The sequence below is a fragment of the Asterias amurensis genome, chromosome 13, assembly GCF_032118995.1.
Source record: "Asterias amurensis chromosome 13, ASM3211899v1".
Classification (NCBI taxonomy): Eukaryota; Metazoa; Echinodermata; class Asteroidea; order Forcipulatida; family Asteriidae; genus Asterias; species Asterias amurensis.
The window spans coordinates 8,212,581-8,227,354 of record NC_092660.1 but is presented as its reverse complement, the minus strand read 5'-3'; the positions used below and the strand labels follow the sequence as shown (position 1 = coordinate 8,227,354).

Here is a 14,774-nt window from a genome sequence, read left to right as displayed (position 1 = left end):
TGCCCGCGAAAGACGAGACATGTTTACCTCACACACGGACGCATGATAGGGTCCAAAGGTCGTGATAAGGGAAGTGCGTAATTGGACGTCAAAATGAATAATTCATTAGCCTCACATCCTGTGTTGTCTGATAGGTCTGACGAACGATATACATATTCATTAGCTGCATACTAGCATATCCTAGAGCCCCCCAATTTTGCCACAATTGGAATTTTTTCAATACAACACATTAAAACGGGAAGATACAGACCCGACAAGGCTGTCGGCCTGACGGCCTCCGCATGCGGTTAGTGGTGTACGAGTGCGATGACTTGTGTGAACAGTATTCGTGCGATGTGACAGTGTGTATACGGGTGGGTCATTCGGTGTGATCGCACACACCATGCACAGGGTATACGGCGGGTGGGTTTACAGCTGCGTCTTTTCGGAGCGAATAGTGCGACTGCCTTGAGCAAGGCTAGCCGCCAATAGGGTGGAGCCTGAAGCAGCCTCGGAGACGTAGTTTCGGAAAGAGCCACTAGCGCTCGTTTGCGCAGGGTGTGAGTGTTTGTGCACAGACTATAATCCTTGTACATTATCAATGGACAATGAATGTTGAAACCCTGACTTGCATACGCTGTTGTAATACAGTGAGCGTGTGGAGCTCGGAGAGAAATACAAAACAAGTGCACAGATTCCTCCAGGTTGGATGTTATCGCCGCTGAAAGATTAAGTTTTAAAGGTAGGTTTTGGGAAATATTGAGATAATTTTATGACCGATCATCTATTGTCACCGTATAGTAAATGTGAAGGAAATTGGCCATGCCCGTGTTTTTTAAAGGTTTGATTTTTACATCAATCAATTAATTACATTTATTTCGTGCAGTACTCCACCAGTACTCCTAGAACTATTTCGGTTTCGTCCGGCTATCGTCTCCCATATGGGAGACGATAGCCGGACGAAACCGAAAGTTAGTACTCCACCAGTACGTAGACTCTTGAGAGCAAGGGGATCCGAGCAAGGAATGGTACCACCACACACGAGATGATGCAAGCCTTGCTTTATGACGCAAGATAATTTTGGCTCAGTCATGGGTGTGGAGACGAGGGATACGTGGGGGGGGGGGTCCAATCAGTATTCAGGCCATTTCTGAAAGCAATATACTATGTTATTTATAATCTTATTTAACATTTTTCCAGAGGAAGAATAAGGCTAATGGACATTTTTCCAGAGGAAGCAGTGGCAAAGCCAGGCATACATTAGATTAGTTGCGATAATAATAATGGGAAAACCCACACATTTCGCCGTGTCATGACATGGGTTTAAAATAAATCTGTTATTCTCGATATCGAGAATTGATAACTGTTTGAACGTTTTCTCAAAAAAGTAACGCATTTCTGTAAACCCTGTAAGTTATTTGTAAATCTGTGAACTTTTAATTTTTGTTCTGTTCAGAAAGTGCCCAATGGCTTCAACAAAAGTAGAATGGAAATGTTTGCCCGTCGTATTTGTCAGGGATGAATTTTCACAGTCGTAACCAATAAGTCTTTCGGTCAGTGGTTAACCCATGGCAAGTTCAACCGAAACGGGTATGGGTTACTTACATGAAAATGCACCCCTGGCGAGGATGCAAGGTACTCACATGGCGTTTGTATTTTGATTTCAAAGATTTTGAAAGGCTAGTAACACCAAGCTCATCAAGATGGGGTCGATGATGGCTAAAGCAATGGACGAGAGTTTCCAAAAGAACAAGTCGTTCATGATGGAGAGTCAAGTTATGGTGGTAGGTCACACGTAATACAGTTTTATTTATTATGTTTCTACTCAAAAGCCTCTTCTTTGGTTTGGCCCTTCTTTCTTACTGTATCGCTTATCCCCATGACACAGCCGTTTGGAGCCCCCAGTATTTTGTTTACCCTACCAATACTTGGTGCACTTTCACACTGTCCCCACCTAGGTTCCAATCTGCCAGGGGTTCTGGTTGCTCATTTCAACCCTCCCCATGGTTTTACCGCTTACTCAATACTGCTGAGCAGGGGTGGCTATTCCCCCGAGATAGCTATTACCCAGGGTATGCCCATTTCCTGGGGTATATCAGGGGTAAGGTGATCCAAGTGTGAAAGGGCCCACTGTTATTCTGAGGGGTTGCCCACAGGAATATAGAGTAGTGTGAAAAGGTGTTATTTTTACTCATCATTGAGTTTGGGTGTTCTGATCGGCAGAGTGTGGGTGGGTTCGAGTCCAGGTGTTGACACCTGCTTAACCATCGTTCCATCATTTGGTTGGTCCTGTATGTTGTCGTGCATATGGGGGTTGGGCATGGGGGGGGGTGTTTGAAACCTCAGAGCCTAGCACAGGCTGTCTCAGCAAGATTTCGGGAAGCCTTCTACAAAGAGCAGATGGGTACACTTTATCAGAGGGTTGAATCTGGGTGATAATAACTATGTACAATTATAAGCACAAAGTATTTGAGTGAAACTATTTTTCGGCCTGTCCAAAAAAAAAAGAAGCTGCACAACTCTGGGACCTGATCACCCTAAAGTTATGTGAGATAGTCCAGTCTAGGGTATCAATTACTTTCAGTAAAACAAATCAAATGTCATGATTTAGTGTTACCAGTGATCACTCAGGGGTTTTAATTGCAGGAGTGATTTGTTAGTGAAATCTTCATCAATCTTTTTGTGTAGATGGAACGCCAGCTTCAAATGCAGAACCAGATGAGAGAGAAGATGATGGCCATGCAGCTGTCGGGGGCCAGGGAAATGTTCAACTGGTTCGCATCATTCTACGGAGTAGCATTCGTAGGATGCTTAGCTGGGTAATAAAATATTCAGAATCCTAACCCTGCAGCCAATTTCACGAAACACTAGGATTAATCCTATCTCGAGTCAGGACGAGTAATCCATCCTAACTTAGGATGGGTTTAAAGGCAGTGGACACTATTGGTAATTACTCAAAATAATTATATTAGCATAAAACCTTTCTTGGTGACGAGTAATACAGAGAGTTTGCTGGTATAAAACACTGTGAGAAACGGCTCCCTCTGCGTCCTTCGTCTATGGATATGGAACTTAACTCGTCCTAAGTCCGAAGATTAATCCTAAGTTAGGAAGAGTTTGGTGAAATCGACGGCTGAAAGATTACAGCTACTTTTGATAGTATAAAGCATTTTGAGAAACTTCAAAGTAATGTGGTTATATAATAAGATATCAGTGTTTTTGCCTCAAAATTTGAAATCTGAGAATGTTATTGTCAGTAGCATTTCTCAGATTGTGTATTCCCTTTAGGGATTATCATTTCTGTGTCCACATGCTTGCTCCGCTTTTCAGCCATATATCTAAACTCAAAATAGCTACCACCTTTCGAAACAAAAATTTAATGTGTTAGTTTTTATTGTGTACCCACATCTAAAACTATATATAAAAAAATATAGGATTAAAACAACCAAATGGTTTGTTCAAAAATCAAAGGTAACCTTGCCTTTAAATTGTTCCTTACATTTCATATTATTATTTACACAGCCTTCTGAAAAGCAAGAATCCAACCGCAATAGCTCCACTGGTTCCCCTGTCTTTCGTCCTCGGATACCAGTATGATTACACACATGGGACCAAAGTCATGAGAATACGAGGTAGGTTGAAATGGATATTCGTCCTTACCCCCCACCCCCCCCCCCCCCATCATTTTATCTGTTCTAATTGGTCGAGAGGAGATCACGTGGCCATGTTTTCAACATGTAGTAGATGTATGGTAAAAAGTGCCTAAACAAGCGCACTTTATTTATGGGAAAATGCCATCAATACAGTGTAAAAATCAATTAGTATGAGGGTGTATGCACGACTGTTGAGTACAGCACACAATTTGACTCTTAGTGGAACTTAAAGCCATTGGACCCTTTCGGTACAGAAAAAAAACCAAAAAGTTCACAGATTTACAAATAACTTACAGGGTCTACAGAAGGTAGTGGTGAAACACTTCTCTTGAAATATTATTCCATGAAATGCTTTACTTTTTGAGAAAACCGTAAAACAATATCAATTCTCGTTAACGAGAATTACGGATTTATTTTAAACACATGTCATGACACGGCGAAATGGGCGGATACACGGGTGGGTTTTCCCGTTTTGTTCTCCAGACTCCGATGACCGATTGAGCCTAAATTTTCACAGGTTTGTTAATTGATATAGAAGTTGTTATACACGAAGTGTGGGCCTTGGACAATAGTGTTTACCGAAAGGGTCCAATGGCTTTAACCAGAGCTGGCTAGTTCAGATTTGAAAAACACACTTCACATATTTTTGAAAATGTAAACTCCCCATACTGATATTTTCCACAAACACTCATTGAGCTTGATCGCATCACTTGTTATTTAAGTCAGAAAGGTTAGTGAAGATATTTTAATGCCATTTTTTCTTTCTTCTTTCCAAACACTATCATAACCACAGAGGATGCAGAGAAAATCTTGAAGAATGAGAGAGATATGCTTTCAATACCTCTTGGTATGCCAACAATAGCAGGGATTGATGCAGCCAGAGAGGCTGCTAAACTAGCTGAAGTAACGTCACAAGAAAGCAAATAGACAAGTGTGAGAGTATCTAAAAATCTATCAAATTCTAGATTAGTTTTTTTATGATATTGTTATATTTCTTATAAGTGATATCTTGATGTACTGAAGTTTGCGTCATCGAGAACATTGTACCTTCTCAGAGTTTTTGATTGACCCCATTCACCTAAAATCACTGGGGATCAGGATGGCCTAGTGGTTGGATCACCTCTGTGGACCCCGGTTCAGGTCCCACCGTCCTCGGACCAGAGCTTTGCATGTGGATTGGGTTTCAGTCCCTAACCTAGTTGTGTGGGTTTCCCCTGTTGAGGTTTTCTTGGTTCCGATTCACTCTGTTATTAGCGATAATTGTGCTGTTGGATATGTAATCAAATCACATATAAATAAGAAAATAAAATCATCACATGAGAATTTCCACTTTTGTAATGACTAATGTTAGTGGTTATGATGTTCAGGCAGTATTCCCTATTATTGAACTTCATAATACTCTTGATAGCTTATCAAGATTGGGCATTTTAAGATATTATGTTTTTCACCTCCAAAAGGCTGACATTTTCTTTGCTTTCTACCCATGCAATTAAATAAAAGCTGGTAATTTACTCACAACAGCTTTAACGGAAGTTATAGACCATGTGACCTCTGACGTCACTCGAAAACCATAACATGCTTTGCGGGCATACCGCCGGGCAAAACCTTTGTTCTAGCCAGCTAGAAAGTACACGCAATCTTACCATGACTACGCGTATTTTTGCCCGGCGAAACATAACGTTTACAATGTTTTGTCAACAGAGGCCGGTGTGAATGTAAACGTACATGTTGGTCACATCGTCTATAGGTTTGGTAATTAATCTTAAAATTAATGGCAATAAAAACTTTCTTGGTAGAAATACAGCAGCTTTTGATATCAGTTTTTATCCTAAAAAATGTAAATCTGAGAAACATTACTACCAGATAAAATTCTCAGGTTGTGTATTCCAATAATTGATTATTCTTCCTACGTGCTCTGGATTTTCGGCGATATATCGAAAAAACACGACTACATTTTGAAATGGAGTTATTTTTATTGTATACATTTATATAGCAATTAAACCACCTAACGGTTCCAAAAAACATTGCCTTTTAAGGGGAAAAAAATAAGAATAAAATAGAATGTGGTATGTGTGTGTGGCTAACTCTTTTGTGAAATTAAACCTTTTCCTGTACAAGTTTTCTTCGAATAAGCTAATGGAGAGTGTTTTGGTTTATTTTCACAATTAGAACGATAGTTTGTGGTGTAACTTCAAGGATTACGTGTATGCAGATGATGATTAATTGGTATTATATCTAGCTGCCATCTTAAGAGGTCAAACAAGGTCAAACATTGAGAACACACATCAACATAACCTTCTTTGCACTTTTTCTGGGGGCATTTTATTCAAGTGATATCACAGAGTCAACAGTAAGAATATGTATAGATGATTCTTATTATTTTTATTCATTCAACAATTTATTCTAATAACTATCATTCAAAACTTTCACGGGTTTCAAGTTTTTGCAATAATGTCTATGATGAAAGAAATTTGTCATTGAAAGCACCCTCATGTGGTAGAAATACGGTAAATTCATATCCCTCTTGGTAAATACCTTATTAGTTTTATCAGCTTTGCTGAGAAAAATACTTCAAATGTTTCTTCAAACTCAGGTGGATACTTTGATTTATTCAGCCTTACTAGTAACTGAGTGTCTTTTAAACTATTGGTTACCAATCAATGCATTTTTATTAGTAGTGGAAAATAATAAGATTTGTAAATTTCTTATAGGGAACAACATTTATTGCAATGCAAAAATAAATATTAAATCTATTTTGTGACCGGAACAATTGTAGCTGGTTGTGTCATTTTGACTTTTTGTTGTGCAAATCAACACACTAAGCTGAGGCTTGAGAACAAAATAGTCTGGTTCCTGTTGTTTATTAGTGCTTTTTAACATTTACTGCATACAAGGAACCTGATGATGGCAGAAAGAAATAGTTCACATTGTGTTCCTACTGATAGTTTCATTTCTGGTGATGCACAGCCGACCGTTAGCATATCAGTCTACAGAATGGATTAAAAGCATGGTAGTGGCTGCCCCCCCCCTGAGACCGAGGATCTGAACAATGCAAATCAACTCTCAAAAACTAATATTCTAAACAAATATACCCATACGCGCTAGCTATCAAACGCACTAATATTAATCAAGGAAACAGCAATAAAATTACTTAAAGTCACCTGGAAGTGGTATTTTTTCAAAATAAAGCTTTTGTCACTAATATATGTGTTTTGACGAGTGGAATGTGAATAAACAGTTAACTAAGGTTTTAAAAAATCAGTTGTATGTTATTTACAAATTTAAGAGTATACCCTGACCCGAGAGGGCGCTGTTCGTGACGTAAATCAAGGCAGACTTTGCCTGTAATGTGTAGAGTAAACACAATTGCAAAGTACATGTACGGACCAAGTCGTGAGTTTGTACGTTTCAAAAAATGTTTTTTGGGTTTTTTTCCGGCAATGCTGACCAGGTGTATTGCTGCTGAATGCAGAAAAACACTTTTTGAAATGTACCAACTCACGACTTGGACGTACATGTACTTTGCACGTGTGTTTACTATACGCATTGCAGGCAAAGTCTGCCTCGATTGACGTCACAAAAGGGGTAGATGGAGTCAGCCCCCCAAACAACTTTATATATTTTTTAAACATATAAATCATGACAAACAATTACTAAAAAAATTGTTTTATTGTTCGTAAGCATATACTCTTTATGTTTGAAAGAAAAAAAATTATATTTCCAGGTGACTTTAATACGTACAACTAAAATTACCACAATCAATCAAGATTAAAACCAACTATTGAAAGAATAAGTGGGGAATCTTCTGGACAGTGGTAATCTACCGTACCATATGTGCAGTTTCTTTTACAGTTAGTGACACTCCAGGCGTTAGTGGACGATGGTGAAATATGATGAGAATAACTCTTCCCCACATTGAATCTCTCTTAGAGACACCAGGACAACACATCGCATCAACCTATCGTGAAAAATAACAACTATAAAAATATTGTCAACTTTAATAGACAAAAATATTCATCAAGCTCCCAGTAAGAAACACAGGGACTGAGACATAGTAGATTATAAATAATAATAAAAATAATAATAATAAAAATAATAGTGGTTTCTTATAACACCTATTAAAATCCTTGCGGTAATTGATGTTTAAAAGCCCATAACGTGCTTTAAACCGTGATACAGTTTTGTGTCAAAATATCAGTGTTATATAAAGAATCTCACTAATAAAGCGATTCCCCCAAGGATCAGTACTTGGTCCACACCTTTGCTTTGCAGCATCATCCTGTTGATATGTGGAGCTATAGAACGTATTGGGGATATATCTCAATAGATGAAACGGGAAAGACTCTGGAACATCAAACTCCTGGTATGCTACATTGGCTTCATTATCTAAACAGGAACATAAGAAAATGGATAGAGCAATATTTCAATTAATTTGGGGTTGAACAAAGAAAATCTGGCGATTACTAATTCATTCCTTAAACCATCTCAGCTCAGGAGTATACAGCCTGTGCAACAAATATGCGCTACCAAGCTAAATCAATTACAAGAACCATCTCTGCCCTCGCATCTCTGCCCTCACATGTACCCATTTACCCCTGGGTGGAGAGAAGCAATTATAGTTTTAAAAGTGTCTTGCTGAGGGACACAAGTGTCACCACCGGGACACGAACCCACACTATGTTGAACATAAACACCAGAGCGTGTGTTCTGAATTCTTATATGCTCGGCCAAGACACCCTATTATATATGATCAGATAAATTACCTGTATTTTGATTGTTGATGTACTGCCCGATTGCCATCGGATTGGCCGAGGAGTTTGTCAACCAGCTGAGGTCAGAGGTCAAGTAGGGTCCCATTCGATCTCGCTGGGTGCACGATCTAGGAAGAAAGTTTAAAAAAAATGCAAATCAATGGCTTTCATATCTTAGTGTTACATTTATTAAATGGAACATTGCAGAATTGGTAAGTTAAAAAAATAAATTCATCTAAGATCACAGATTCACATAAAACATATACGGTCAACACCTCGGTAGTCTAGTTGGTAAAACGCTGCTCTAGAATTGCAAGGGTCGTAGGTTCGAATCCCACCAGAGTATTATGCCTGTGATATTTTTTCACAGGACTCGGGAAAGTACTAAATATACAGTGCTTACACACATCGGTGTATGGATGGAGACCAAAATCAATGATGTAATGTTCCTTAAGTCTGATTCAGCTCTATAGATCATGTGACTTTTGATTGACAACAAATCTACTCCTGAGGTAGTCCAATAAAGCAAGACATAATTCCCAAAGAACAAAATCTGGTTGACCAATGAAATTCCAGGGTTGGATTTCACAAAAAGTTCAGACTTGAGTTATGACGAGTTAATTACAAGTCCTAACTTAGAACTAGCCTTAAGTTGTTAATATCTCCTAGGATTAGTCGTAAGTTAAGACTAGTTTTTAGCCCCAACTCTTTGTGAAATCCACCCCAGGCCTGACATAATGCAAAAGCAATAAATCTTTGGCTACTGATCGGAAGACTATTAGCACCCAAAAAAAGCCCACAACCATTTACCTGTAAATCATTCTTGAGAGTCCCTTGTCATTACCGTCAATCAGGGTCCCATCAAGGCAACGAAATATGAAAGGGTTGGCAAGAGATTGCAATAAAATGGGCTCCCATGATTTATAAACTGTCCCTGAAATTAGAATAAAAAAGAAACAGTGTAAGTTAGCGAAAAATCAGAAACAATCAACAATTGAGCAACTTTATTTAAGTTGTCCTAGCAAGTTTTGCATTCAAGTATTCACTGTCAAACTAGTATTTTGGTTATTATTTGTTTTATAACATTCACTTGCACAAAACTGACACAAAAGTAGGCCTATAGATAATTAACAGATAAATGGTTAAAAAAAGAAGTTTTACATACCGTAGGCCCCACATAAAATTAAAATATAAAGAGGCTACAACAAATTGCAAGAAAGTGTCAAGATGGGACAGGTGACCAGCAGAGCCATCCTACCACAGTTGAAGTGAAAAGGATAAGGGTTGGTGGATGGGAAAGAGGGAAGTAATGGTGGCAAACTGAAAGAAAAAAGGGGGCAAAAAGAAAGGACTCTCAATTAATGTCTTTTAAGAAGAAAACAATTGCCTCTTTCTCAAAAACTACGCTATTTCAGAGGGAGCCGTTTCTCACAATGTTTTATACTAAAGTAAGTTGTTAATGCTAACAATAAGTTTGAGTAATTATCAAGAGCATCCAGTGCCTTCAAAGAACAATTGTCATTACTTGCCAGGGTACAGTGCAATGACAGACTCTGCAGCGACAGTTCCACTTGTCACAAACACTCCTGTTCCCCCTCCTGCAATGCTGCTGGGTTGCCGCTCTACGGTGAAACCAAGACTCTTACGCATTACATCCAGGCTGTCGCGGCTTACTCTACTGCCCTCTGTAGTCCGAGCATGATTAGTGCGATTCTGGGTTGGCATGGTTGTTGTGAAGTTTCTAACTGAATTGGCCGCTGTTAAACTAGCATTTACTTTGGCACACCAGTGTAAATTCTCAGTCACATAGTACTGCTTGTGGGTTTCAAACTGCCCTGGGGAACACCAGGACAAATCCTTACTCCATGAGAATACTTCTTCTTTCACAGTTTTCAAGTTGCATCTTCTATTCTGCAACCAAAATATACAATTCATGCAGACAACATTTAGGACATTGCTTAGGCCTATTTGTTGGCGCATAGATTTTAGGTGTTCAAATCCTTCTTGACAAAGTTCCTTCCAAGAAAGTTCTGTGTTCCATCCCAAAACGCTTTGTCTAAATGCTGTTGCCATACACACATGACACATTAGATTTGATGTTACACCAGCATCGCTCAGACTTTCCCTCATGTCTGAGGACTGGTGACTACAGTTGGTGGCCACACATTTTCCATGAGCAGTTCCACACTTTCGGATCACTCCTTCTGACTGCAAACATTGTTTGCCAACCTTTCTCGTTGTATCTCCCTGGTGACCATTCACACTTTTATCTCCAAATCCATTGGGGTCACTAGTTTTACTCTTGGAAAGGGCAATGAAGAAATCAACTAAAGACTTTTCCACTTTGTGGTCATGGATGATTTTATCATTGGTATCAATCTCAACGGTTCGTACCTTTCTGTAAAGAATTCATTGTGTTCCTGTTAGTGAGTTGATTAAAAACCAGGGCCCAATTTCATGGCTCTGCTAACCGCCGAATTCTGCGCTTATGATCACGATAGTTTACTTGCAAGCGCAAATTTCTGCGCTAGCCTTGTAAGCGTAGAATGCCTAGTAACGTGGAGTACGCACGCGCAGCTGCCAAAATTCACCGCTAACCCGTTAAATAGGCTTGCCGTAGGCACAGAATTACCTGCTTTCGTAAATGCCGATTCTGTGCTTACGGTAAGCAGAGCCATGAAATTGGGCCCTGGCCAACTGAAAGCAGGGGGATAATTCACTCAGGACAAAGTAATTTAAGCATATTATTAACATAGCTGAAATGAAGTATTGCACCCACATCCCAATTGATATCAAACAATAATAAAAAGGGATATGTCACATACATCAAAATAAATCGTTTCTATCGTTCAAGTGTAAGATGACAAGAACTACACTCAGAGAATTGTTTTTACATACTATGGTTATAAGGTCTCAAATACTGCCTGGTTGATTTGGCACAATATTGGTAAAAAAAAACTCCTACCCCTGTGTCTGTGAGCGAATAAATGTGCCTAGTAAGACTCAGAGCATCATTCCAACAAGAAGTAAATGAACTACTCTTCATTTACTAAGACCGAGTATTTGGGGCACTGTACTCCTTTAAAATGTTTGTTGACATTAGTGGCTTGTAGGCCTAGACAAACTGCAATGTCAAAACAAACTTTAAAGGAGAACAGCGCCCTGGTTGTGGGTCTAGTCATTAATTATTTATCCTTTTTCCACCCACACCACCACACAGTCCATTGCATTGACCACAGCACAGTACATGTTGTACATGAATATCATGATGAAAGATGTTTTGACTTTAGTCTTTATATTATACTCCAAACAGATATTAACTAGCATTGGAGAGCTGTTGATAGTACACAATGTATAAAACATTGTGAGAAACGGATCCCTCAGGAGAAGCATAGATTTTGAGAAGAGGTAATATCTCACTAAAGGGGAAAGGTAAAGTAATAAAAGACTTCTAAATAGCCAGAAGTCTTTTATTTTTATCTGTGAAAGCACACAAATTCGTCCAACAAGAGTGTTTTTTCTTTCACCATTATTCACAACTTCGATGACCAATTGAGCTCAAGTTTTCACAGGCTTGCTATTTAAATTAGTGTATGTTGGCCTACACTAAGTGAGGAGACTGGTCTTTGACAATTACCAAACTTGTTCAGTGCCTTTGTAAATTAATAGGCCTACACATACATGTACATTGAATTGTTGTAATATACACACACTTAGAATACCGAACACTTCGGCACCTTTCAAACTCGGCACCAGCAAACTCGGCACCTCTCAAACTTGGCACCCACAAGCTCGGCACCTTGCAAACTCGGCACCCACAAACTCGGCACATGCACAACCACAAACTCGGCACCTGGTTGAAAACGCTCAATCTTCCACGATTACAAACTCGGCACCCAGTTGGATACATACTTAATAATTAATATGTATTTTTCACTGTCATGGTGAGGTCGCCCTTTTCAAAGATCTGTATCAAAATGAGAGTCGAAAATACGTATTTTAGATGTCTAAGTATTTTTTGGGAACATTTACACGAAACTTTTATTTAGAATAAAGAGTAAGTGTAAATAATTTCTGTTACAGACTGTCGTGCACTGTGTTTTATTACAAGATGATCGTAACCCACTTTAAGGCTGCTGAGACACTGCACGATTCCATGAAACCATGGAGTCCGGTGGAGTCCATGACTCAACACCGGAATGATCACGATGAACTGCCACTGCCGCCGCCGCGGTGGGGCAAAAGTACCTCCCCCCCCCACGGCCGACATGTAGGCAAAACGCGCTCCCAAATCACACTCTCTTCAAAATCAAAAAGTCATTGTCAACCAAACGCGAACATTTTCTAAGCCCAATACATCAACAAATAAATTAATAGCGATGCACTTTCGCCAACATGATTGAAAACAAAAAAACAAAACAAAAAAACAAAACAAAAACTGAATGTGCGGACGTAAAGTTTCCGGGGGAAAAAAAATTCCGATGCCAATTTTTCGAAAGTTCGGAAGCGGTTATGTTCATATAAGCTAGCATAACTACTAATTATTTTAACTAAATTCAAACCAGTTTTTATGTTGTTAATACTACTCTTCAGGTGGTATTTGTTGTTGGTGCCGAGTTTGGTTTGGTGGACCAAAATAGGCTGGTGCCGAGTTTGTTTGGTGGCGAGTGTGTTGGACCAAAACAGGCCGGTGCCGAGTTTGTTTGGTGCCGACATTCTTGGTGCCGAGTTTGCGAGGTGCCGACTTTGCACTTTATGTTAATAATATCGAGTTACTTATCTCATTTACAATGTAATTTACATTGTAAATGAGATAAGTAACATTGTAAATAGGCCTATGGCTGCTATGGCTATAAACTAAAAGATGTAACCCGCCACCTTCTTCCAAACTCTGATTTTGCTCTCTCTCTTTTCACAGCAGAGGACAGCGCATCCATCACTCACACCTTTTGTTGCTTGTTAGACTTGTTTCCAACTGTTAGTGTTACTGTCCCCCGTCTTAATAATCTCAACCTCGCTATCTTACCCTTTTCGAATGTTGAGAGCGATCCAAGGAACAAATCTATACTTGTACTGCTTCCATCGTTTCTGCAAAGTGTTCAATAATTTAGCCATCTCAATTACCAACACCATGGGGAGATAGCCGACCAAAACTTTAGCCCCACTTTCTCATTTTCTGTTTTCCTCTTTCATGGGGGCCGCCATATTGAAATAATGTAGTGTCAGTCAAGAGAGGGCGCTAGACCATAAATATTGTGCGCCAAAAGCAAAAAGCCGTTTTAAATTGCAAAAAGACCGGCAGCCCAGAGCACTTTGGTTAAAGGAACGACGTACCAATTCAGATATGGATGTCTGCCGGGGACCCCCGCTGCGTGTGGCGCATTGGGCCCCCCAACACAGAGGCAAAATAATGGGCTGAATCAAACATTCTCGGTATGAAATCAAGTGGGAATGGTCATTACCATGATACTAAGTAAAACATATCAACCGCCAGACAAATTTTCTGCTGCATTAGGCCTGCCAGACACCCCCTCCCCCAAACATTTAGTGTACAAACCTATGGGTTGAAATTAACCAGTTGTCAATATAGCTCAGATTTACATGAACCTTTGTCTAACTGTTTCACTATGGCTAAAATGAACACAAACCAAAAATTAAATCCATTCTCCATACCGTTTCCGAGATACAGCCTCTTAAAATATGCTAAAACCTCCCCCTTTTGGAGGTCCGCCCCCGGCCGACACCGCGCGTCATGGTGGTATTCTTTTCAAACGTTAAGAGCCCGTTAGATAAAAACGACATCAGCTGTGTGGCTGAAAGGTATGAGCTATTTAACTTGTGGCCCTTGATTCATAATTTGGCTGCACTGGGGCTGCCAGACACCCCACCCCGGGGTTAAACATGGGAGGAACGACCTAAAACCAATTTGAAATTATCAATAGGCCTAATGCACTATTGTTATTACACAGGACTATCAGCCACCAGCAGACAAATGTTTTGCTTCATTGGGCGCGGCCCGGCAGACACCTCCCCTCCCCCGGGTTAAACTTCAAAGGAACCACCTGAAACCAAGTTGAAGTGACCAATAACAATATTCTTAATACCAGTATCAATCACTTGGCCCTTGATTCATAATTTGGCTGCACTGGGCCTGCCAGACACCCCCCTCCCCGGGGTTAAACATCTGAGGAATGACCTAAAACCAAGTTGAAAATATCAATAGGCCTATCCCTATAATGCACTATTCAAACACAAGACAATACCAAACGCCAGACAAATGTTTTGTTGCATTGGGCGCGGCCCGACACACACCTACCCCCCCCCCCCTCCGGGTTAAACATCAAAGTAACCACCTGAAACCAAGTTGAAATGAACAATTACACTATTCTTT

General features: G+C 39.8%; 2 protein-coding genes across 6 annotated transcripts in view; one reads left to right on the top strand and one right to left on the bottom strand.

The window, feature by feature from the left end:
• The first annotated feature begins 293 nt into the window (after window positions 1-293).
• LOC139945875 (plasminogen receptor (KT)-like) lies at window positions 294-5,433 on the top strand. The gene is made up of 5 exons (XM_071943376.1): window positions 294-721; window positions 1,649-1,763; window positions 2,668-2,798; window positions 3,502-3,611; window positions 4,426-5,433. The coding sequence occupies exons 2-5, from the start codon at window positions 1,683-1,685 to the stop codon at window positions 4,557-4,559; spliced, it is 456 nt and encodes a 151-aa protein (XP_071799477.1). The 5' UTR covers window positions 294-721; window positions 1,649-1,682; the 3' UTR covers window positions 4,560-5,433.
• A 1,372-nt stretch (window positions 5,434-6,805) lies between these two features.
• The window catches only part of LOC139945874 (SET domain-containing protein 9-like), a 45,727-nt gene continuing 37,758 nt past the window's right edge, over window positions 6,806-14,774 (bottom strand). The window contains exons 1-6 of one of the 5 annotated variants that reach the window (XM_071943372.1): window positions 13,410-13,589; window positions 9,913-10,781; window positions 9,194-9,317; window positions 8,396-8,511; window positions 7,892-8,018; window positions 6,806-7,590 (exon numbers count right to left, since the gene is read on the bottom strand). In XM_071943372.1, the coding sequence (XP_071799473.1) occupies window positions 7,503-7,590; window positions 7,892-8,018; window positions 8,396-8,511; window positions 9,194-9,317; window positions 9,913-10,781; window positions 13,410-13,516 (1,431 nt within the window). In that variant the 5' untranslated portion in view covers window positions 13,517-13,589 and the 3' untranslated portion in view covers window positions 6,806-7,502. The other 4 variants (XM_071943374.1, XM_071943373.1, XM_071943375.1 and 1 more) reach the window with 4 other exon arrangements.